This window comes from Pseudorca crassidens, chromosome 9 (assembly GCF_039906515.1).
Source record: "Pseudorca crassidens isolate mPseCra1 chromosome 9, mPseCra1.hap1, whole genome shotgun sequence".
Lineage (NCBI taxonomy): Eukaryota > Metazoa > Chordata > Mammalia > Artiodactyla > Delphinidae > Pseudorca > Pseudorca crassidens.
Genome location: NC_090304.1, coordinates 38,974,088 through 38,998,587, shown reverse-complemented (window position 1 = coordinate 38,998,587; position 24,500 = coordinate 38,974,088). Strand labels below are relative to the sequence as shown.

Genomic DNA, 24,500 nt, shown 5'->3' with positions numbered 1-24,500 from the left:
AACTAAGATCCCGTGTGCCGTGTGGTGTGGCCAAAAACAATTTTTAAAAAAGAATAAAAAAATAGTCTCAGAAAGCTATGTAAGCAGTTATATTTTGAGAGCAGGCTGCCTAGGAGGTGTGGGAGAAAACTAAGATTTACATTCCAATTTATTCTATTACATGCTATGTGGATATTTTACTATGTGCATATATTTTTTATATATTTTAAAAATTAGTTTTATATATTTTAACAAATCAAGGAGATGCACTGTTATCAAAATAGAAGATACAGACACAGAGACCTGCTTTGAAGACTGGAGGACTGGAAATAACCAAGAAGGCCAAGTCCTCCAGGCCATCCCAAAAGAAAGCATGCAGGGTCAGGCTGTAATCCTAGTAGACTGGTCACACATGGCAGAGTGAACTCATTTGGATCCTTTGTGTTGTTTTGGTTACATTATCTGGTTTATAGTTCACAGTGACATCCTTTTTCAATGAATACCTGCATCTTGATTCTATGAGTATGTTTAATCAAATTTTTAATATACAAATTTCTAATTTCATTATCAAACATACACATGTAGAAATTACTGTGTACAAAACAGTGGATAAACGTTCATAAATATACAAAGTACTACCACCCCCTGAGGGAACTTAAAATCAATCCAGCAGAGATGACGCAATGTCTGGTAAGTATTAAAGACAACTGCTGAGTCTGGAGAAGGGAGGATTACTATAGACTACGGTGTTTGTTAAAAACTTCACAAAGGGGCTTCCCTGGTGGCGCAGTGGTTGGGAGTCCACCTGCCGATGCAGGGGACGCGGGTTTGTGCGCCGGTCCAGGAGGATCCCACATGCCGCGGAGCAGCTGGGCCCGTGGGCCGTGGCTGCTGGGCCTGCGCATCCGGAGCCTGTGCTCCGCGACCAGAGAAGCCACAGCAGTGAGGCCCGCGTACCGCAAAAAAAAAAAAAACAACTTCACAGAGGATGTGAATGTGATTTTTCATTTGAAAAATAATGACACAGTGAGATAACACGAGTGAAAAGCTTTAGCACAGGGCAAATCACAAAGTAAGCACTCAACCATTAGAAACAACATAAAAAAAAGAGGGAGTTGACTGCCTACAGAGTTACATAGAATTCCATAAGAAGAAAGAAGAGTTCAACTATATGAAATAAGTATAGTGACAGAAAAACTAATCCAGTGAAATGGTAGGCTCTTGTTGATGAATGAGGAATCTTGCTTGATAAAGTGACTTCCATCTTATAAAACTTATTGTCATGCAAGCATTTATTAGGGCTACTCATTGAGTTACTATATAAAACCAGCAAGAATTCTTAAACTGACTTGATTTCCCTTTTTTTGGCCATACCGCGCGGCACGCAGAACTTCCCCGACAAGGGACGTATCCTATGCCCCCTGCAGTGGAAGCCTGGAATCTTAACCACTGCACCACCAGGGAAGTCCCTGACCTGATTTCGTTTTGACAAGATAAAGTCTGCACATCCTTACCTATGAAAGGAAAGTGATAAGGCTGAGATCATAGTGTACCAGCACCAGGACCCTTAGAGCAGGTGCACTCTGAGCTAAATTCAAGGAATAAAATAAGACATAGCTAACATATTTACCTCGATCTCTGCCAGTTGAGAGACATTTGAAAATTACCATCCTCAGATCTAGCCCTTCTTTAAGCCAGATCTTGTCCATAATCTTTATCATTTGTAAAGCTAACATATCTTGCCGAAGATCTTCACCAACCTTGAAATCAAGGAAACAAAATGAAACTTGTACATTTCCAAAAGACTTAATAGGTTACATATAATAAAAGGGGGGTGGTGGGGAGGAGGGAATAGTGAAAAGAGTAAAGAATAAGATGAACAGAACCACATTTTTATTCTTCTGCAGCATTCTAGAGAAAGTTACTTAACCTCTTCATGTCTCAGTTTCCTGATCTGTACACTTTAAAAGGCTGGGTTTTATGGTATGTGAATTATGTTCAATTTTTTAAAAGGGCAATATGGAAGATCTTTGTGTTGATCGAAATATTTCATATCTTGACTGTATCAATGTCAACATCCTAACTGCAATATTGTAGAACAGTTTTGCAAGATGTTACCATTGGGGGAAACTGAGTAAAAGGTATACAGGATTTCTGTGTAATTTCTTAAAATGAACTACAGTGAACTGCAAACTTCAATATACAATGATCTCAAATTAAAAGTTTACTTAAAAAAAAGTTAGCTCTCCCCAAATGAATTCTAACTGGATCACATCAAGTTTTCATTTTCTTTTTAAATTGGATAAGTTTAAAACACATAATGATGAATACATTTTTGAGACTGGCCAAGAAAATTATGGAAAAAAAGAGGTGATTTGCCTTAACAAATATTACAACATATAAAATTACTGTATTCAAACAGATGATACTGTTTTAGGAAAAGGCAAATACATCAACACAATAAAATGAAATCTAAAACCAGATCTGAGTATATGGGAACTTGCTATAGACATATCAAAGGTGGTTCAAGAGAAGCTATCTTGATGAACCTCCACTAAATGAACTCACTGAATTAACTAAAACTCTCCATTCTTTCTTAAAAGTAATACTAATTGTGATCACAACACACAAAACTTTGACTGGTAATAGATTACTCTAAAGTACTCTACTCCTGCTGCTTCCCACAGGTAAGTCACACTTTCCAAAAAGAGTGCCCCTCTCATAGTTTTGCAATATTGCCCTGCACGTCTCTAGGGCATACCATTTCACCTCCAGGTGAAAGGCATTACCTAGAGCTATGATGTACTAACACTTAACTAGCATGGCCATATACAGCAGCTCTAGCCCAGAGTTGCATTTATTACCAAATCCATTTGGGAACAGTTTATCTCAGTAATAATTTTTCACAGTTATTCAATTTAATTAAATTCTAAATAAACAAAATTACTGTTGCAATTTTGAAAAAGGAATTTGAGAAAAGAATTTTTAAATTACCAAAAAACAAAATCACCTTTCTCTGCTCACCTTAAACATGACATTAATTTCTTCCCCCATTGGATCAGCATTCACCATTGTGACTTTCAGGGGCACAGCATTAGAACTGAAGAAGGAACATGACTACAAATACAATATGTTAAGCATTAGAATGATAACACTGAAATAAAAACTTAAAAAAAATTTTTTTTTGTCCAAGGCATTTCTCCTTTCACTTTTTCCTTTGAATTAGGGCAAATGAAATAACGCACGTGAGCTGCTTCTTAGATTATCTGGCAGATAAGAGGTATATAAAGATACTTTTTGAAACTTAAACATAACACATTGTCTAAGCAGAGAAGCAATACCTTAAAAACTTGAGACAAAAACCATTAAAAATTTGAAATATTATGACACTTTAAAAGTGTTATAATCCTTCAACAAAGCACAAAATTTTGTATATGCTTATCTTTCCTCTAAATCAGTAAGATTTGGAATGAGATCTCTACTTCTATTCATGGTACTAGTAAAATTGATAATTAGCCATGGGATCAAATAGTGACACTAAATTGAACAATTTCATTAGCAAAGATCAAGTCTAATATTAAAATTAAACTGGCTAAAAAACTAATTTAAGAGAGCGAGAGCAATTTAAAGGAAACAGCAAACAAAATCCAAGGGTAAATGTAACCCCCCCCCACCTCCAGTGACATAATTATACAGCTCAAGCACCCACTCTTATATTGAGTTAGCCAAAAAGTTCCTTCGGTTTTTTTGTTTGTTTTTTAATGAGAATGAGCTACTTGCTGTTTTTTTTTAAATTAATTTATTTATTTTGGGCTGTGTTGGGTCTTCATTTCTGTGCGAGTGCCCTCTCTAGTTGTGGCAAGTGGGGGACACTCTTCATCGGGATGCGCGGGCCTCTCACTATCGCGGCCTCTTTTGTTGCGGAGCACAGGCTCCAGACGCACAGGCTCAGTAGTTGTGGCTCACGGGCCCAGCTGCTCCGCGGCATGTGGGATCTTCCCAGACCAAGGCTCAAACCCGTGTCCCCTGCATTAGCAGGCAGACTCTCAACCACTGCGCCACCAGGGAAGCCCTCCTTCGGTTTTTAAGTAAAGACAAAAGACACATTTTTCATTTTCACCAAGAACTTTTTGAACAACACATTCACCATTTTGTTCCACCACCTTCTGCCATTTTTCAGGCAACTATATAATTCCATCTCCCCAAAACTTTTTATCTTCTTGAGCAAAGAACTGTTCCAGGTGCCTTTTTTTTTATACAATATTTTTAAAATATAAATTTATTTATTTTATTTTTGGCTGCATTGTGCGCAGGCTTTCTCTACTTGCAGTGAGTGGGGGCTACTCTTCGTTGTAGTGCGTGGGCTTCTCACTGCGGTGGCTTCTCTTGTTGCAGAGCACAGGCTCAACGCACCGGCTTCAGTAGTTGTGGCACTCGGGCTCAGTAGTTGTGGATTGCGGGCTCTAGAGCACAAGCTCAGTAGTTGTAGCATACGGGCTTAGTTGCTCTGTGGCATGTGGGATCTTCCCAAACCAGGGCTCGAACCTGTGTCCCCTGTATTGGCAGGCGGATTCTAAACCACTGTGCCACCAGGGAAGCCCGCAGGTGCCTTTTACAGTCTTCCAGGGAATTGAAATTTTTTCCACTCAGAGAATTTTGTAAAGACTGAAATAAATGGAAATCCGAAGGTGCAATGTCTGGTGAATATGGCGGATGAGTGCGAACTTACCAGCCAAGCTGTAACAGTTTTTGCCTGGTCATCAAAGAAACATGCGGTCTTGTATAATCCTGATGGAAGATTATGCATTTTCTGTTGACTAATTCTGGATGCTTTTCGTCAAGTACCACTTTCAGTTGGTCTAATTGGGAGTAGTACTTACTGGAATTAATCATTTGGTTTTCCAGAAGGAGCTCATAACAGAGGACTCCCTTCCAATCCCACCATATATACAACATCACCTTCTTTGGATGAAGACTGGCCCTTGGTGTGGTTTGTGGTGGTTCATTTTGCTTACCCCACAATCTCTTCCATTCCACATTATTGTACAGTATCCACTTTTCATCTCCTGTCACAATTTGTTTTCAAAAAACAAATTGGGAAATGGGGATTGACATATATACACTAATATGTATAAAACAGATAATAAGAACCCACTGTGTAAAAATAAATTAATTTAATTAAAGTTTTAAAAAAGTAAGTTACAAAATAGTTCATATAGTAAGGGCTTATTTTTATAAAAACATAGTTCATGTAACTAGAAAAAGCCTGAAAGCATATAAACCAAAGTGTATCCAGTCATTTTATGTGCATGGGGAGGTTATAAATGATTTTTTTGTCAGAAAAAAAAAAAGAAACATTTTCATTACGTTTAAGCAGAGAATTGCATGCGGAAATACAGTCAGGGATTTTTTTCGGACTTCCCTGGTGGCACAGTGGTTAAGAATCTGCCTGCCAATGCAGGGAACACAGGTTCGAACCCTGGTCCAGGAAGATCCCACATGCTGCGGAGCAACTAAGCCCGTGCACCACAACTACTGAGCCTGTGCTCTAGAGCCCACAAGCCACAACTACTGAGTCCGCACGCCTAGAGCCCGTGCTCCGCAACAAGAGAAGCCACTGCAACAAGAAGCTGCACACCACAACGAAGAGCAGCCCCTGCTCACCACAACTAGAGAAAGCCCACGTGCAGCAACGAAGACCCAATGCAGCCAAAAAAAAGTAAATAAATAAATGCATCTATTAAAAAAAAGAAGATTTTTTTCACTTAACTTAGGTGGAACCCAAACATCAAAGCAATGAACATAACCAGGCTGGTGCAAATGATTTTCAACGCTTGATTTGGATATTTTGAGTATGTCGGCTATCTCCCACGTGGTAGAACGTTGATTGTTCTCAATTACAGTCTTGATTTGATCGCTATCGACTTCAACTGGTCTACCCGACCATGTAGCATCATCCAGCGAGAATCTCTAGCACGAAACTTTACAAACCACTTTTGACACGTTCTATCAGTCACAGCACCTTCTCCATACGCCACATAAATCTCTTTTTGCATTTCAGTTGTGTTTTTACCTTTCTTGAAATAATAAAGCATAATATGCCAAAAATGTTGTTTTTCTTCCATCTTCAATATTAAAATGGCTACACAAAAATTCACCAATTTTGATGTTTTTTTTTTAAATGCTCGCTGATATGACAGCTGTCACAATACAATCTAAGAAAATTGTTTCACATGAAGTTAAAGACAACTAAGTGCTACTAGAGCCATCGTACGGAAAAAAACCAAATGAACTTTTTGGCCAACCCAGTATTTCAATGAAGAGTAGCCATATGTCAATTTAAAAAAATTAAATGTAAGACTCCTTTATGGATAGTTGTACCCTAGACTTTCAAAATCACAGACACTAATGGATGAATTAATTGGCTGCTTTTGCTGAACTCATGTTAGAGAAAAATCCACTATTTGTGTTACTATTAGCCCAATTAAAAATATAGTTAACTCAATTTTGATGATTACAACTACTTTTTGATGACTCTAAGAAGTGTTATAAACCTTGGAAGACTCCACCTGGCCATTCACAAGAGAGGAAAAAAACTGCCTACCTGTGACTGGGTACTTTTACCACTGGAATTACAACATATGCAGCTATTACACCATAGCAAAAAATAATTTCAAGGCAGTAAATAATTTTACACTGCTTTTTCTTTCAGGAATGGTGATTAGATAAGAATATACTGAGATAAATATGGATCTTACACAAACATACATCCATAAGTACTTATAACCAACCTATGCAGATATTATCTGCATTTGCCTTAAGCATACCTGCCCATTTGCCTTCTTCCTACACATTATTTGAAAATATAATATGAACTTATAAGCATTCTATGTCACCTTAATATTTAATTCTTTTGCCACAAGACTTGGATTGAGAGGGAGACGGCATTTATTTCTTAGAAAAAAGGACTGTACTCGTTCCATACTCCTTTGGAGGACAACCTATGAAAAGAAACCGATACTGTTAAGTACATAATGAAAATGAAGACCTTTTTATATGACAACATAAATATGATATGGACCCAATTTTTTAAATGCCCAATTGTCAAATGGTCAAAAAAGTTGCTAAAGAGAGTTTATTTTTACTATAATAATTAAAATTATAGCAAAGGCTATAAACATAGGGGGGAATTACATAGGGTCATATTTAACATATTAGTTAATACTCACTAACAAATAGAAATTAAGCAATAACGAGACGCCAATTTTTATGTAAGAGACAAAAAATTTAAGATAACATCCAGTGCTGGCAACAAGGTGGGAAACAGATACTTTCATAATCTACTGGTGGGGAGGGAGGTGTATACTGGTAAGTTTTGTTTTGTTATTGCCATCTAATATAAACTATTATAACTAAAAATATACAAAGCTCTTGATTCAATTATTTCATCTGTAGGAATATCCTATGAAGAAATACTAGCACTAGTGGGAAGCAGCTGCATAGCACAGGGAGATCAGCACAGTGCTTTGTGACCACCTAGAGGGGTGGGATAGGGAGGGTGGGAGGGAGACGCAAGAGGGAGGGGATATGGGGATATATGTATATGTATAGCTGATTCACTCTGTTATACAGCAGAAACTAACACAACAATGTAAAGCAATTATACTCCAATAAAGATGTTTTAAAAAAAAGGAAAAAAATACTAGCAAAGGGGCAAACACTTATATATTAAAATTCATCACAGAACTGTCTGGGAAAAGAAAAATGTATAAACAACCTACATAGAGGTAACAGTTCATAATTTATGCTAAGATACCTTGTAATACCATGTAATACCATGTACTCATTAAGAAACATGAAGTGTAACTATATGTACTTACATGAATTCTCCAACATAAAGTAAAAAAGAAAAAAGCAATTTACAAAAAAAAAATCATTGCTGAAAGAAATTAAAGATCTAAATAAATGAAAAGATATCCCATGTTCATGAACTGTAAGACTTAATATTATTAAGACTGCAACATTTCCCAAATCGATCTACAGATTCAACACAATCTTTATCAAAACTCCAACTGCCTTTATTGCAGAAATGGGCAGGCTGATACTAAAATTCACATAGAATTGTAAGGGACTTCCAAACAGCCAAAACAATCTTGAAAAAGTAGAAGTTGGAGGACTCAAATTCCTGATTTCAAAACCTACTACAAAGCTATGGTAATGAAAACAGTATAGCATAAGGAGGGGCATACAGATCAATGGAATAGAATTCAGAGTCCAGAAATAAACCCATATAACTATGGTCAACTGATTTTCAACTAGGGTGCCAAGATCATTCAACAGGAAAGAATAGTCTCTTCAGCAAATGGTGCAGCAACAACTGGATAACCACATGTAAAAGAATGAAGTTGGACGCTTAACTCATAGAATATTAAAAAAAAAAAAGAAACTCAAAATGGATCAAAGACTTTTTAAGAGTGAACCTATAAAACTCCTAGAAGAAAACAAAGGTGTACCTCATTGTGACCTTCTATTTGACAACAAATTCTTGGACACGCTAGTAAAAGCACAAGCAACAACAACAAAAAAATAAGTTAGACCATAAAATGTAAAAGTTTTGTGCATCAAAGGACATTATGAAGGAAATAGAAAGATGATACACAGAATGGGAGAAAATATTTGCAAATAGTACATCTGATAGGGGTCTAGTATCTAGAATACATAAAGAACTCCAACAATTCAACAACAAAAAGACAAACCAATTAAAAAGGACTTAGAAAAGAAATTTCTCCAAGGAAGATATACAAATGGCCAACAAACACATGAAAATGTGCCCCAAATCATTAGTCATTAGGGAAATGCAAATCAAAACCACCATGAGATACTACAGATACTACTTCACATCCACTAGGATGACTACAGTTTAAAAAAACGGAAAATAACAAATTTTGGTGGTGATACGGAGAAACTGGAATCCTCATACATTACTAGTATTATACTGGAATTATAAAATGGTGCAGCTACTTCGGGTAACAGTTTCAAAAAACATAGAATTACTATATGATACACTAATTCTACTCCTAGGTAAAGTGAAAACATGTTCAAACAAAAACTTATACACAAATATTTATAGCAGCACTATTCATTAGTGGTCAAATAATAGAAACAAGCCCAATGTCCACCAACTGATGAATGGATAAACAAAATATGGTATTATCTATACAATGGGACATTGTTCAGCCATAAATACACATGCTAAAATATGGATGAACCTTGAAAACATTAGGTTAAGTGAAAGAAATCAGACACAAAAGGCCACATGTTGCATGATTCCATTTATATGAAATGTCCAGAATAGGTAAGTCCATAGAGACAGAAAGCAGATTAGTTCTCACCAGGACCTGGGAGGAGAGGGGAATAAGAAGTAAAGGGTTAGTGGGTGCAGGATTGCTTTCTGTTGTGATGAAAATATTCTGGAATTAGACAGTGATGGTGGTTGCACAACACTGTGAATGTACTATCAATAACAGCCAATGGACTGTACTCCTTAAAGTGGTTAAAATAATGAAGTCTAGTTAAAAAATAACATACGTTTCTATAAAAAATTTTTTTTAACTCCAAACATTTGTATATATACATGTATATATGTGTAAAGTCATATAAAATGACCAAGCAGGACATAAAGCAAACTGTGAACAAGATACCTACAGGGAGAAAATGAAACTGGAAAAGTCCTAATTTTTTAATCCATAAACTTATTCATTTGGACTTCTTAAACATTAGCATCAATTCATACTTCTATTACCTTTACAATTACAAAAATGTTAAAAAGCAAAATCGTGAAAAAGAAACTCAAGAGAACAATTTTGATCAGAAAGGAATTAATAAGCATGGAAATGAAAGGGAACTGAGTTAGGATATAAAATCTTTTCCGACATGTTTTAAGCAACTTTTGAATTCAATCTGCCCAAAACAGCATAAGTGTGTTAGAGTTCTATTGGATGTCTATTGAAAAAGAATAACAACCGGGACTTCCCTGGTGGCGCACAGTGGTTAAGACTCCAGGCTCCCAATGCAGGGGGCCTGGGTTCGATTCCTGCTCAGGGAACTAGATCCCACACCCATGCCGCAACTAAAAGTTTGCATACTGCAACTAAGGAGCCTGTGCGCCACAACTAAGGAGCTGGTGAGCTGCAACTAAGAAGCCAGCTTGCCATAACTAAGGAGCCCACGTGCCGCAACTACGGAGCCCACGAACCACAACTAAGACCCGGCACAACCAACCAAATAAACAAATATTAAAAAAAAAAAAACAACAACTTGTCAGCACTGTAAAGATCCTTTAACATCAAAATATTTATGTTCCCTCTATGGGTACATACCTGTCTGGCTGATCCACTAGCCTGCCTTACTTTTTCTGCCACTCCTCCTAAAAGCTGTACAAGTTTTGCCTGCTTCAGAAGTTCTTCTCTGAGTCCTTTTCCTCCTACTGAGAGGAGAGCACCCAAAACATGTTCATATCGGGCACCAAACTGTGCATCATGCAGGGCATCCTTGAGGAGCCTAATACAGCAAAATATTGATGTCAGCCACTTCTGAGAAACAGATTAATGTCTCTCAAAATCAATTTAACAAGTTCAATTTTTGGTATCCAGGAATTAATTTTAAGCTATATAAGCAAGTAAAAACTCAGTCATTATTAATAGAGCTCTAACATGCCAAATAATTTTGCAATAGAGGGTTTTGTTATTTTCTGGTTTTATTTCTAAAGACATAAAAATTTAGCTTCTTTATAATAATGACTTCAATGAAACAGCTGGTATCAACAGTAAATAGTCCGAGCATACAGTTTAGACTTTGAGTGTCATCTCTGTAAATAACAGAGACAGAAATAAAGTACTTAAGAAAATTTAAATCTTACCAATATAAATTGTGTGCTATCTGTATATTTCCCAATGCCCTGGACAGAAGGAAGCGCACTAATGAACTGTTCAAGTAAATTTCATATTTCAAAGCCTACATGCAAAGAAAAATAAGAATCACTAGTGGTCAAACCCATACTACGTTGTTAGGATAAAATTATCAAAAGATAAACTATATAAATCAAGGATGAAAGGTGATACTGATAAAAATGAAACAGATGAATTAACTTAGGTGAAATTAATGAAATCAAGCAGAAAAGTACAGACCTGGGAATAACATTCATTAGCTATGTTTAAAAGGCCAATTGCCAATTAAAAAAAAAAAATCAAAGAAAAGTTCAAGTCTGGTTTGTTCTGAGAATTAAAACCCGAGAATTAAAAATCCAGGTGTATATATATATATAGTTAGTATTTTAGTAGGGCAGCTGATAATAGTGGAAAAAATTCACACTAAATCCAAATGCAATACACCTCAACATTCCCACACAACAAAAGTACTTTTAATCAAAACAGAAAGGGGATCCCTTAGCAAAGTCCCTACTCATACAAACTGGGGAGAGGGTAAGGAGGGTAGTAACCTCGTAAAAAACTCACCTGCACAAACTGTGGAAGAAGATCTGTTAGCTCATCATCACTAATAGCCTCAATCCAGGTCACAGCTAGGGACCTCACTTCCTGATCAGCAAATCTAGAAGCATACCACAAAAATCAAGATTTGACAGCGATTTCTTTCTAATGAAGCTGTTTTTCCTGAAAACACAATCTCAATCTATTCCTGACAAAGAATACTCAAATAGCTATTCAAAAGCAATGTGTTTCTTCTCTTTTTCTAGGAAGAAAATCTTATTGTCCTATACACAAATCCAATTTCGTGACTGTTTAGAAACCTTATGAAAATTAATTCTGACCTACATCATAAAAATATAACAAAGTATTCAAAATTTACAACCTCTCTAGATTAGTTTTAAATGATATGATATCCCTTTTTAATAACCTCAACACAAAAGATGTGTTTATAGAAAGATGCATTTACACATTTATACTGAATCGAATTGCTTTCATGTTAAAACAAAGGGAACTAATCCTGCAACATAATATCTTACTGGAAAAACAATAAAACAGAGCAAATAAATTCAGCCACAGTTAACTTACTTTGAATCAAGAAGCTCCAACGCAGTCAGTGGGTGCAATGGAGGCCACTGCCGAAGCAATGAGTAAGTTCTGGCAAGATTAACCCATTTCCAGTTTGGGGCACTTGCTAGTACTTTAGGAAGACAATTTGGGTGTTTGAGGCAATAATAACGTTTCTCCCACAGAAAGGCTTTATCTTCTTTAGAAAGTCTGAATATGTAACAGAATTACATCATTTCTTAGTGATATCATAATGACAGTTATAATCTCAATGATTAAAAATACAAAGAAGAAATTTATTCCTTTTAGGACAGCCACTTCTTGGTAGAATCATTAATACTAATTTGGAATAGAAAAATGCAATGTACAGCAAACACCACTAATTTACCCTAATTTGGGGGATGGAAAGAAATCATTCTGCCTTGATAAAAGAGTCTTAGTTAAGAAAAAGAAGGATAATTCAGCACAATAAAATTTATTGAGCTCCAACCAGATGCCAGGCACTGGAAATCAGAGTTAGCTACGCAGAAGCTACCCTAAGAGACAGCAAGGATTTCATCATTTTATAAAAGTAAAATCAAATGTCATGCCAAAAACAAATGCTATTACAAAATTTTAGAAGATGACTATATAGCTCATTTGAGGAATATTCAAAATAAAAAGAACTTGTCTTGGAAATTCTAATTTACTGTTAATGACAGATGTTTATGTGAATGAAATATTTCACTACTCATCTATCTACCCTTGTGTATATAATCCATGCATTGAATTGAAATGTATTTCACATGGAATACTAAAAAAAAAATCAAGTATTGCAAAAAGGTACACAATTAAGTTTCTCCTTCCAATTCCCCTCCCAGTGGCAACTGCCTAAGCTCGTATATTCTTCCAGAGGTAGTCTATTCATATAGAAGCATACACAAAGGTGTATGTAGATTCTTTTTTTCCTATATGTTAATGGTAACACACTATACACACTATCCTGCTACTTATTTTCTTCATTTAACATCTTACATATTAGTACATATAGCTATAACTTCATTCTTAATAGTTACATAGTACTGTTGGATAAATGTACCATAATTTAACCCGTTAATGAACATTCCCTATCAGTTTTATAATAACCCAAATAAACACTGCAATGAATATTCTTGTCTCCACAAGCAAATATAAAAGGGTTTTCTCTAAAATACACTATAACTAACTGGAAGTGGAATTGTTAGGTCAGACTATGGACACTGCGACCTTTATAGATTTTGCCAAACTGCTCTCCAAAAGCTTTTAGAGTCCTGCCAACAGTATAATTCCCATTTTCTGTATCCCATCAATACCTTATATAATGAGACATTTTAATTTTCAACAATCTGATGTGTGAAATGGTATCTTGTATTAACTTATAATTCCTTGATTATTGAGAGGTTGAACATATTTTTTCAGATGTTTAAAAGGTACTGTATTTCTTTTCCAAAGAATTACCTATTCATATTCTTGTCTACCACTGTGTTGTCCGTTTTTCTACTTATATGAAAAGGTCCTTCATGTATTAAGGATACAGATTATAGTTCCCAATCTATCGTTTGCCTTTTGATTATGTAAAAAAATTGACCTGTACAAATTTCTAAATTTTATGTAGTCATATAGTCTTTTTATACAATTAAAAAAAGAAAAAAAAAACTTTCCATATCAGGAACATTGCTAAATCATGAACTAAATCAGGGCATTTAATAAACCATTAACTTGAACTTTACATTGTAAGAGATACCCAGGCAAAACAGAATCAAAGGAATGTACCCAAGTGATGAGTCTCTGTGAAGAATATCAAGAAGTTTCCCTTTTACATCATTCTCCAATGTTTCTAAGTTGTGTTGCTGTATAATGCTTCTGTCAACTTGAGGAGTGGTATAAATGATATCAAATGTAGGAGAAGGAAAATCAACCTTAAAAATTAACAGAAGATTAAATTATAGCTGAAAAGTCCACATATTTGCTACATTAACTTGTTTTTGATTTTTCTTAGCCAACAGGGTGATAATACCAAATATTAAATTAATGCTTCTGTCCTTTTATTAAAAGTGATTACCATTACTGGTAATTCTCAATAGCACGTGTACTACTTGGGATTGGTGTAAGTGCATCTTTTACTGTTTCTCAGAAATAGGAAGTGGTTTATTGACATTTAAATTAAATATAGATCCTAAGATCGAAACAAGATCAATTAGGCTTCTTTAGTAACAACCCAGATCATGGTACACATATACTTTTCATAAAGAATTCAAATTTGAACCTTTCCACGTGTCAGGAAGTATCATTACCTGTAACACTATTCTTTCCATCACATATCCTTTTTTGGGGACTGTTCCAGGAACAAGATTTGTATGTGATGAAGTCCAAAGATACAGAAGTTTAGTTCCACATGTTAAAAACCTTCATGAATGTAAACAGAAGAATACTGTGGATTTCATCTTAAAAATTACTTCAAAACTCACAACACACGGTAATGAATTTGAAATGTTAATAATCAAATATTTATTAAGCATCCTCTATATAAAAAGAACATATCAGAAGGAGTCACTCTCCATAGTGTACTTTCACTTCAGTATTTAGGTACTGAAGTATGGGAGTTAGAACAAAAGGAGGGAAGATGAAGCAACATTATCTTGGGAGAATCGGGGCTCAGGATAGAAGACAAGATGGGTAAAGTCTCAGAGTCACCTGTCCCCAAAACAACTTCTATAAATAGGAAGGTGAAGGATAGTCTTTGAAGATCATCTACAGAGGAACACATCTCAAGATGGTGGTTTGGATTTCATAACTGCTCCTTGACTTTTACCATAACAACAAAAACGCATGCCAAGAAAACCAGTATCTACTTTGTGCCAAAGCACTAATCATTTGAGATGAGAAGTTTCATCTGTTTGTGACCAGGGGTCAGCAAATTTTTCTGTAAAGGGCCAGACAGCAAATATTTGTGGCTTTCTGGGCTATACAATCTCTGTCAGAGACTCAACTCTGCTAGTATAGTGCCAAAGCAGCCATGAACAATACATTTCAAAAAATGTGTGCTGTGTTCTAACAAAACTGTATTTACAAAAAACAGGCAGTGGTCCGGAGTATGCTGACCCTTGCCCTAGACTACCAATTTATTGTCTACTGAAATTAAAAACATTTACCAATAAAGATACTGATATATCTTTACACAGAAGAAATTTCTGAAAAATAACATGAGACATAAAAGCAGGAAACTATAAACTTCATCACACTTTGCTTATTTTATTCAAACAGCAAATATCCTTTCCAAAACTAGACTCCAGTCTTAATGTTTTCTCTAGCAGGTTAACAGCCTTTGAATCTTTGGCACAGGAATTCCCTGGCAATCCAGTGGTTAGGACTCCGCGCTTCCACTGCAGGGGGCCTGGGTTCAATCTCGGAGAACTGAGATCCTGCAAGCTGCGCGAGGCGGCCAAAAAAAAAAAAATCTTTGACACATACATTCTGTCTACTTTAGAACCACCCTGACCCTCAACTAGATTATTTGAAGGCAAATTCTGATATTATTTTATCTGCAAATACTTTTATGTATCTCTAAATGATAAACACTTTAATTTAAACATAATTGCAACAGAAACTTCCCTGGTGGCCCAGTGGCTAAGACTCCGCACTCCCAATGCTGGGGGCCCGGGTTCAATCCCTGGTCAGGGAACTAGATCCCACGTGCCGCAACTAAGAGTTCGCATGCTGCAACTAAAGATCCTGCATGCCGCAACTAAAAGATACCGTGTGCCGCAACTAAGACCTGGCGCAGCCAAATAAATATTTAAACATAATTACAACAGAATAATTAAAAATAATTACTCAAAGTTATTAGCTATCTAGTCAGCACTCAAATTTCTCTGATTGTCTCTAAAAAAAAAATTTTTAACAGTTGGTTTGTTTGAATAAGGATACAAGCAAGATCCAACATGTGCATTGGTTGATATGTCTTTTAAAGTATCTTTCAAATCAAGGGTCAACAAACTCCAGACTGTCACCTTGTTTTGTAAATAAACTTTTACTAAAATAAAGCCACACTCATTCATTTACATATTGCCTATCTATCACTGCTTTTGCCTTTGCTTTTACATTTGTGACAGAGACTACATGACCTACAAAGCCTCAACTACTTCTATCCGGTCCTCTTAACAAAGTTTGCCAACTCTTGTTTTAATCCATACATTCTTCTTTTTTATCCCCCGTTATTTGTTGAAGAATCCAGGTCTTCCGTTCTGAGAATTTTCTACATCCTGGATTTTACTGATTGCATTCCTCTGGTATCATTTAGCATGTCCCTTTATCTCCTATATTTTCTGTAATAGATCTAAAGGTTTGATCTGATTCAGGGTTAGTTATGTGGCAAGAATACTTAATACTTTGTAGGTGGTATTGTATACCACTAGTTCCTGATGCATCAAATAAAGAAGCACACATTGGTATATCTCTCCTTCTGTGATGTGAAGATAATCGGTTTGTTCAAGTGCTATCAGTCTAAATCATCCATTATAAAGTTCCAGAAAACTTAATCACAATGGTTTTAAACAAGCATTAATAAATCACTGCTTAAATCAATGTCAACCAAGAATGCTTTTGACCACAGTGGATATTTGGCAATGTCTGGAGACTTTTTTGTTGGCAACTAGGGGGTACTACTGGCATTTAGTGGGCAGAAGCCAAGGATGTCACCAAACATCCCACAGTGTACAGGACAGTCTCCCACAGCAAAGAATTACCTGGCCCAAAATGTCAACAGTGCCAAGACTGAGATTTCCTGGCCTAAATCTACTATTTCAGTAGGGGCTGCAAAACTGCAATATTCTGTCATTCCTTCTGCATCTATTAGCTGGAATTTTTCTGTAAAAAACTTTCTCACGTCAACTATTTGGTAATCCTGAGACACAACTATAAAGGAACAGCAGCTTAAATGCTTGATTCAGTTTATTTAAAAATGAGTTAAGAACTCATTTATCATTGAGGTTGACTGAAATGCCTGTAAATCATTTGGCTTTCATGATAGTAACTTCATCAGGCTGTATGCAGGTTATACCTTAAACATAAATTAATTTTAAAAGAATTTCAAGACCAGGACTTCTGATCACTGTACTACAGTACGTTAACAGACTAAATCATTAACACTTTCTCTATATGTATTAATATAAAATCATCTCCCCTCTTAATTTCTGAGCATTTTTTGAATGTTAAATCCTAACATTACCTAGATTGACTACACTACTTGCCAAAGTCTCAAGATTAACGGCATCAGCTCACTGTTTTAAACAGTAGAGTGCTGGATGCAACTATTTAATTGTCTAACAAAAGTCGGGGCTTCCCTGGTGGCGCAGTGGTTGGGATTCCGCCTGCCGATACGGGGGGCGTGGGTTCTTGTCCCGGTCTGGGAGGATCCCGCATGCCGCGGAGCAGCTGGGCTCGTGGGCCGTGGCCGCTGGGCCTGCGCATCCGGAGCCTGTGCTCAGCGGCGGGAGGGGCTGTGGCAGTGGGAGGGCAGCATACCGCATAAAAAAAAAAGTCAACTGCCCTTCCCCTTACTCTTTTGAATTTTGAAAGAATGTCATTCATCCAATAAAAAACATTTATTAATAGTCAAAAAAAAGTTGCAAAAAATGATAGTACTTCTCAAATGAAGTAAAGACTCCTGGTGCTTTCAAGAGCACGAAGGTTTTCAAAACTGACTCATTTATAAAAATTAATGATAATGATATAATTACATTTAATTTTCTCACATAACTATTCCCTGACACTAATTTATCAAAGACAATTGAGGACTTCCCTGGTGGAGCCCTGGTTAAGAATCCGCCTGCCAATGCAGGGGACACAGGTTTGACCCCTGGTCTGGGAAGATCCCACATGCCACGGAGCAACTAAGCCCGTGTGCCACAACTTCTGAGCCTGTGCTCTAGAGCCTGCAACCCACAACTACTGAGCCCGAGTCCCACAACTACTGAAGCCCGCAATCCTAGAGCCCATACTCCGCAACAAGAGAAGCCACCGCGTTGAGAAGCCCGTGCACCGTAACGAAGAACAGCTCCTGCTCATTGCAACTAGAGAAAGCCCACGCACAGCAACGAAGACCCAATGCAGCCATAAAAAAATAAATAAATTTATAGGGGTGGGGGGGAAAGACAATTGAGAACACAATTCTCCTCCTTTATGGGGCCAATATTCTGTTTTAGAGTAGTCATGGATTATATTTAGCAAACGGTTCTAAATATACATCATTAATAGCAATTTCTTTTTTTAAAATTTTTTAATTTTTTGGCTGTGTTGGGTCTTGGTTGCAGTGTGCGGGCTTTCTCTAGTTGCGGCGAGCAGGGGCTACTCTTCGTTGCGGTGCGTGGACTTCTCATTGCAGTGGCTTCTCTTGTTGCGAAACATGGGCTCTAGGCGCACGGGCTTCAGTAGTTGTGGCATGTGGGCTCAGTAGTTGTGGCTCGCGGGCTCTAGAGCACAGGCTCAGTAGTTGTGACGCATGGGCTTAGCTGCTCTGTGGCATGTGCGATCTTCCTGGACCAGGGCTCGAACCCAGGTCCCCCTGCATTGGCAAGTGGATTCTTAACCACTGTGCCACCAGGGAAATCCTAATAGCAATTTCTTCAACTGCTTTTATCTAGCCTTTGGCAGTTCAGAATTATGTCAGGTGTCAAATAAAATTTGAGCCCAAAAGAAGTTATAGAATAAAAAAATCTTAAACTGCCTCCTCACATATAGGGGGAGTGACTATAAGAAAAGAAAAATGTGTGAATAAATGCTATATTTAAGTACATAAGAAAAGAATATTTCAAAAACAAAACTTATGAAGTCAGTGTTTCAAACACCACATGATTTTTAAAATGATTACTGGAAATTCAAACTGTGTTTGTCATTTAAGAGGAAAAAGGAAGTAGAACTAGATTAGCAGAATTTTTTAACTCTTATTTTTTAATTGTTTTATTGTAGGTTAAATAGATCAGTTATTAAGTCATTTCCCCAAAACTGTCCCATGGGACACAATGTTTTAAAAGATGTATTCTAGAACAAAAAAAGTACTATGGTATCAAATAAGTCTGAGAATGGTAATATAGGATAATGTTAAGAACACAAACCCTGGGGCCAAACTGCCTATATTCAAATCCCACTTCTGCCACTTACTAGCTAAGCGCCCAAGGGCAAGGCACTTTGATTCTCCCCTCTGTAAAAAGGGATAATAATAATACCTACCTTCATAGGGTTGTTGTGGGGTATATAAGGCTATGTATACAGCACTCAGACTAATACCCAGCATACAGTAAATGCTATGCATTTATAATTACAGTAATATTATTATTAAACACAGTAGGCTTCTTGACTGCAGAACTTTAGAGATTCTTTAATATGCTAATGTCCTTTATCATGCTCCAAAGTGTTATCACGTGCTATATCAAACATTCCAAACTTATTCAATTAAATTTTTTTTTCATTTAGGAAAACACTTGATGGTCTCATGGAACATATTATTACTTAAAACATAATCAAAATAGCTGAAAGGCCAGCTACATTATCCCAATGGCTATTAGTAGACACAAAGTTCAAAAGGAATTCCTTTAACCCTAAGGATCAATTAATTTTGCATACATGTGGGACTTTTGAAGATTAAAGGCCAGGGGTCCATAGCAGTAAGGGTAGATCAGTTAGGTAAAGGGAATAATATGCAGTTGTAGACTCTCTTAAACTGGAGAAGGATGGGGAAGAGATGCGAAGAGGGAATTCGCATTGTGGGTTTTTTTTAAATATATCAAAGGAACTTGTAAGACCACGAGTATTATGTCATAACATAATGCTTTCCATAAATTACAATTAAAGAACGAATTGGCTGCTGCTTTTCTTCTGGAATAGTGAGTGGCAAACAATCCTTTGAATACCCATATAGATATGTTCAAACTATAGCAGTACAACTTTGGTTTCCTCTGTGTCTCTGAAATGACCTCCTTTAATCACATCAGAAAAAATGAGGCAACTCATTATCTCATCACGTACGTCACTGTTCCCCACTCCACTCTCTACCCAATTCTCATGCTGCAGGTGTGTCCACAGTAACTCACCATTACAACTCAGTAACACTTACCGTTTAAAGTCAAAAAGAGGTAAAGAAACTTTGCCCAAAGCTTCTGGCCCCTTTCTCTGCTTATTAGAATCAGGGGAACTTCCACTGCTCTGATTTAAAATTCCAAAAAGAGTAAGGTGAAGTAGTGATTCTAATGGCAATTGTGATATCTGGATGGGAAAAATGATTCTATGGGGGGAAAATGTATTAATAGAAAAAACAAATTAGACTGAATATGAAGTTTAATGCTTTAACGAGACTGACAATCTCAGGTATTTTATTTGACTCATCAAATAATCTTTAATCCTGAGTAACCTTTACTTAAGCAGTAAGCTTCGCTAACAAATACTATAAAAATCTTAAATAAATTTCATTATAATTTCAAACACATAACATTTCTCTCTTCAAAAATTTGTTAATACCTTTACTTAAGACTGGCAATGTCAATTTCTAGGCAAAATAATAATCATTTTTATTTCCTTTAGGAAAAGCTAGATGAATGTTTGAGTATTTCTGATTCGAGATTTACGTGTGCACATACATACACAGACAGACATATATGTTTACCAGTGTTTTGTTTTTGTTTTTTTTAAATCTGAAAGGACACATAAGGCCAACAGTGGTCACTCTGAGGAGCGATGAGATGGTTAAGAGTGAAAAATAAAGTGACACTTTCCACCCCACATGCATTTTTGTATTATTTGATTGCTTTCACAGACATGTGCTATTTTTATAATTAAAAAAATAAAAGAAAAATAGGGAACCATTAAATAAATGCAGAAAAAAAGTAAAAAGTTCTGCAATTGCCTCCTTGTCTAAATAATGAAAGCATTCCCTTAGTTTGAAGACAATATTTTAAAAATATTAACAGTGCAAAATATCATCTTGTACATGGATTTAAGATAATTTTAAAAATCTGTTAACCAAGAACTAGGCTTCCTATATACAGTGTTACAGAATAAATACTGAGCTAAAGCAATGTTATAAAAAACCATCTTTGTAGAATTATACGTAACTTTAACTTGACAAAGCCCAGTAAGAATTGATGTCACCTTCTGCAATTTAACAATATGAAGATTTAAAAGAATATTTCAGAGTTTTAAATGAGAATTTCAGTCCATTTGATAGAACTGTATCTAGAAGAGACTTTAAGATATCAGTAAGAATTTAATGAATTTTAATGGAACTTGTAATTAAAACTGAAAGCTGTATGCATAAATGAATAAAAGTAAAGAACACGGCATACTGAAAGAATAAAAAGCCAGAAATTTCACTTACAGTTCATCCCATTTAATAAGATAGAAGAAATTCTTATAAGTGCCAACCTTCTTTGATTGAATAGGTTTAAAAAGATCCTTTCCATTGTAAGTCAGGGAACATATCAAGAAGTATTTTTCATAACTGAGAAAAGAGATTAATTTAATTTTTATTTGATAATACAAATTAGTTAACTAATCAAATATGTATCATTAGCCATTCTTACCTAAAAGTGACTATTATCTGAAATAATTTGGTTACCATTCACTTGAATTTATGGAAAAACATCTAAAATTTAACTATTGCAAATCCTACAAAAATAGAGGCATAGCAAAGGGAATACCGAAGGGAACATATATCACTAGGTGCCAGTCTAAAGGAGCCGTATTGATACCAGCTGGAGAATTTATCTCAATTTTGTGCTCAGTTAGTTACTAGCTTTAGATTTTAGTTAAATGACACTGAATAATTCTTCATTTCTAGGTAAATTCTAGGAAGTAATAGTACAAACATTTATCTCCCCTAGGTGCTATTTTCCTTTGCTAAGCCACTGAAATAGAGTCGGTTTAGCATATTAATGGTGCATGGGCCTGACTTGCACTGAGCCAGTCTTCCTACTCTATTAGGAGGCTTCCATCCAAGGGGACAGATGCTATCGCATTCTTTCACTGGACAGCAATGATTTAGCCCCTAACTGCTACAAGTACAAAGCCGGGTAATACAGTCAGGCAATCTTGTAGAGCAGGAGTTTTAGGTTCAATAAAACTGTATTCTACTAGTACTCTAACTTACTGCTAGGCTTACCCATTAACCATTTTGTTCATACAATCTGTTAATCATTCTAAATATATTTCAAATCTAATCTCACTGGTTCACATAGCTAACTATTTAATTGCTTTTCTCAACCTTCTCCTTTTTTTTTTTTTTTTTGGCCACGCTGCTCGGCTTGCATCATCTTAGTTCCCCAACAAGGAATTGAACCCATGCCCTGGGCAGTGCAAGCACGGAATCCTAACCACTGGAACCACCAGGGAATTCCCTCAACCTCTTTTTAAATCAGCATTGTATTGGGAGTTCCCTGGTGGGCTAGTGGTTAGGATTCCAAGCTTTCATTACTGTGGCCCAGGTTCAATCCCTGGTCAGGGAACTGAGATCCTGCAAGCTGTGCGGAGTGGCCAAAAAAAAAAATCAGCATTGTATTAACTTTCTTTCCATCTTAATTATCACTGTGTTGTTTTCTACTGAGTATTTGTTCTCCTCATTAGTGTCGCTAAATTTAATTGTGTGTATACATGGTTTTGTATGGAGGATGTGGAGGGTATTATCTCTGTAACTATTTAAAAGAATGAAATACCTTTAGACACCAATAGTACCCATTTAAATGCAAGTTCCAAGAGGGCAAAGATTTTTTGCTGCCTTGTTTACTGCTGAATCCCTAGTACTAAGAATACTGCCCACAGATGGTGCTCAGTAAATATTTACTGAATGAATTAATATACCACTTTCAAGTCATTATATTATATATTACCTAATGCTCAGTTTATGTTCTAAAGCAGAATTTATGTTTGGTATCTATAATTAGGCTTTATTTTATAGCTATTATATATATATATATAGCTATTATAAAACAATTTCATTAAAAATATTCAATTTGGGGGCTTCCCTGGTGGCACAGTGGTTGAGAGTCCGCCTGCCGATGCAGGGGACACGGGTTCGTGCCCCAGTCCAGGAGGATCCCACATGCCGTGGAGCGGCTGGGCCCGTGAGCCATGGCTGCTGGGCCTGCACGTCCGGAGCCTGTGCTCCACAACGGGAGTGGCCACAACAGAGAGAAGCCCGCGTACCGCAAAAAAGAAAAAAAAATTCAATTTGGGCTTTTCAGTTTATACTAGTCTTTTCCAAATAAGTTGAAGGTGGCAAACTTTTTGGCACTGACAAAAAAATCAAAAAGGAAAAACCCATATTAAAAATTCAATAGAAGAAATATGCTCTTGCATACTTCAAAGTCTAGCAAAGAGTAAATTGTAAACTACTAAAGAGGGACAAAAATGTGCTATAGTCCCATTACCCTGGTTCTAAAGGAAAGGCAGAAACAGCAGTCATAAATTGACTAATTTATTAACTAGCATTTGCCCTTGTAAGTTTAAACATATTTTCCTGCCTTTTCTGTACGTAGTGGGGGTGATATATTTTATTGGAACAGCATCAAACATCTCTGTAATTTTTAGGAAAACCACAAAGGTATCTGGTGGATCACGTATCATCCATTTAAATGCCAAGGTAACAGTGGATGCTGACATTTTTCAAGATTAGATTAGCTTCTAGGTGAAGCTATACATATCTCCTTTTAAATAGTTACTTACTTTGATACCCAGTTACTCGAAATTCCATGTGCAGCAAAAATTGTAAACTGGAGCTGTTCCATTGTGGTCCATGCTTCCTTGATGTTCCTGTTACTGTGGGCACAGTCTACAGAACCCCTACCAGAATTTGCATGGAGTCTGAGAAGATCATAAATTGCTGCAGTTAACTGGTCCATGCTTACTTGAACAGCATTTTCAGGATTCAGTGAGCCTAGGTTTAAAGAAATTGTTAATATAATTCTCTGAAAAAGCAACAATTAGTCCTAAAATTTAAGGAACTTCAATACATACCTCTAGTTGAACTCTTGCTAGTGTCTCCTCCTCCAGACAGTGAAGTCACCTGCTTACATACATACAAATTAGTGAGAAAATCACCCATGAGGTAATATAAAATGTTTACCTTTTATCTCAATACATTCATTAAATTCTATATCAAAGAAATCCTTCATAGGAGAAACTTCCCAAGTGTCCGCAGAATAAAACAATAAAAAAAGACTGCAAAAAGAAAATGAATATCCCAAATCAAATAAAGAGATGATTTTTTTTTCTTTGCGGTACGCGGGCCTCTCACTGCTGCAGCCTCTCCCGTTGCGGAGCACAGGCTCCAGACGCACAGGCTCAGTGGCCACGGCTCATGGGCCCGGCTGCTCCGTGGCATGTGGGATCTTCCCGGACCAGGGCACGAACCCGTGTCCCCTGCATCGGCAGGTGGACTCTCAACCACTGCGCCACTAGGAAGCCCAG

The 24,500-nt window shown here is 36.5% G+C and overlaps 1 protein-coding gene across 6 annotated transcripts in view; it reads right to left on the bottom strand.

Moving 5' to 3' along the window:
- Positions 1 to 24,500, bottom strand: part of PIK3C2A (phosphatidylinositol-4-phosphate 3-kinase catalytic subunit type 2 alpha) — a 111,361-nt gene that overhangs the window by 20,785 nt on the left and 66,076 nt on the right. For all 6 annotated transcript variants that reach the window (XR_010946126.1, XM_067749734.1, XM_067749732.1 and 3 more), the window contains exons 10-22: positions 24,048 to 24,096; positions 23,757 to 23,967; positions 21,415 to 21,537; positions 20,158 to 20,325; positions 14,342 to 14,453; positions 13,821 to 13,966; positions 12,051 to 12,239; positions 11,493 to 11,586; positions 10,898 to 10,992; positions 10,359 to 10,539; positions 6,876 to 6,980; positions 3,004 to 3,096; positions 1,610 to 1,739 (exon numbers count right to left, since the gene is read on the bottom strand). Coding sequence is in view for 5 of the 6 variants with exons in the window: in XM_067749734.1 (XP_067605835.1) it covers positions 1,610 to 1,739; positions 3,004 to 3,096; positions 6,876 to 6,980; positions 10,359 to 10,539; positions 10,898 to 10,992; positions 11,493 to 11,586; positions 12,051 to 12,239; positions 13,821 to 13,966; positions 14,342 to 14,453; positions 20,158 to 20,325; positions 21,415 to 21,537; positions 23,757 to 23,967; positions 24,048 to 24,096 (1,696 nt within the window). In the remaining variant the exon portion in view is untranslated. The remainder of the gene's footprint in view (positions 1 to 1,609; positions 1,740 to 3,003; positions 3,097 to 6,875; positions 6,981 to 10,358; positions 10,540 to 10,897; positions 10,993 to 11,492; positions 11,587 to 12,050; positions 12,240 to 13,820; positions 13,967 to 14,341; positions 14,454 to 20,157; positions 20,326 to 21,414; positions 21,538 to 23,756; positions 23,968 to 24,047; positions 24,097 to 24,500) is intronic.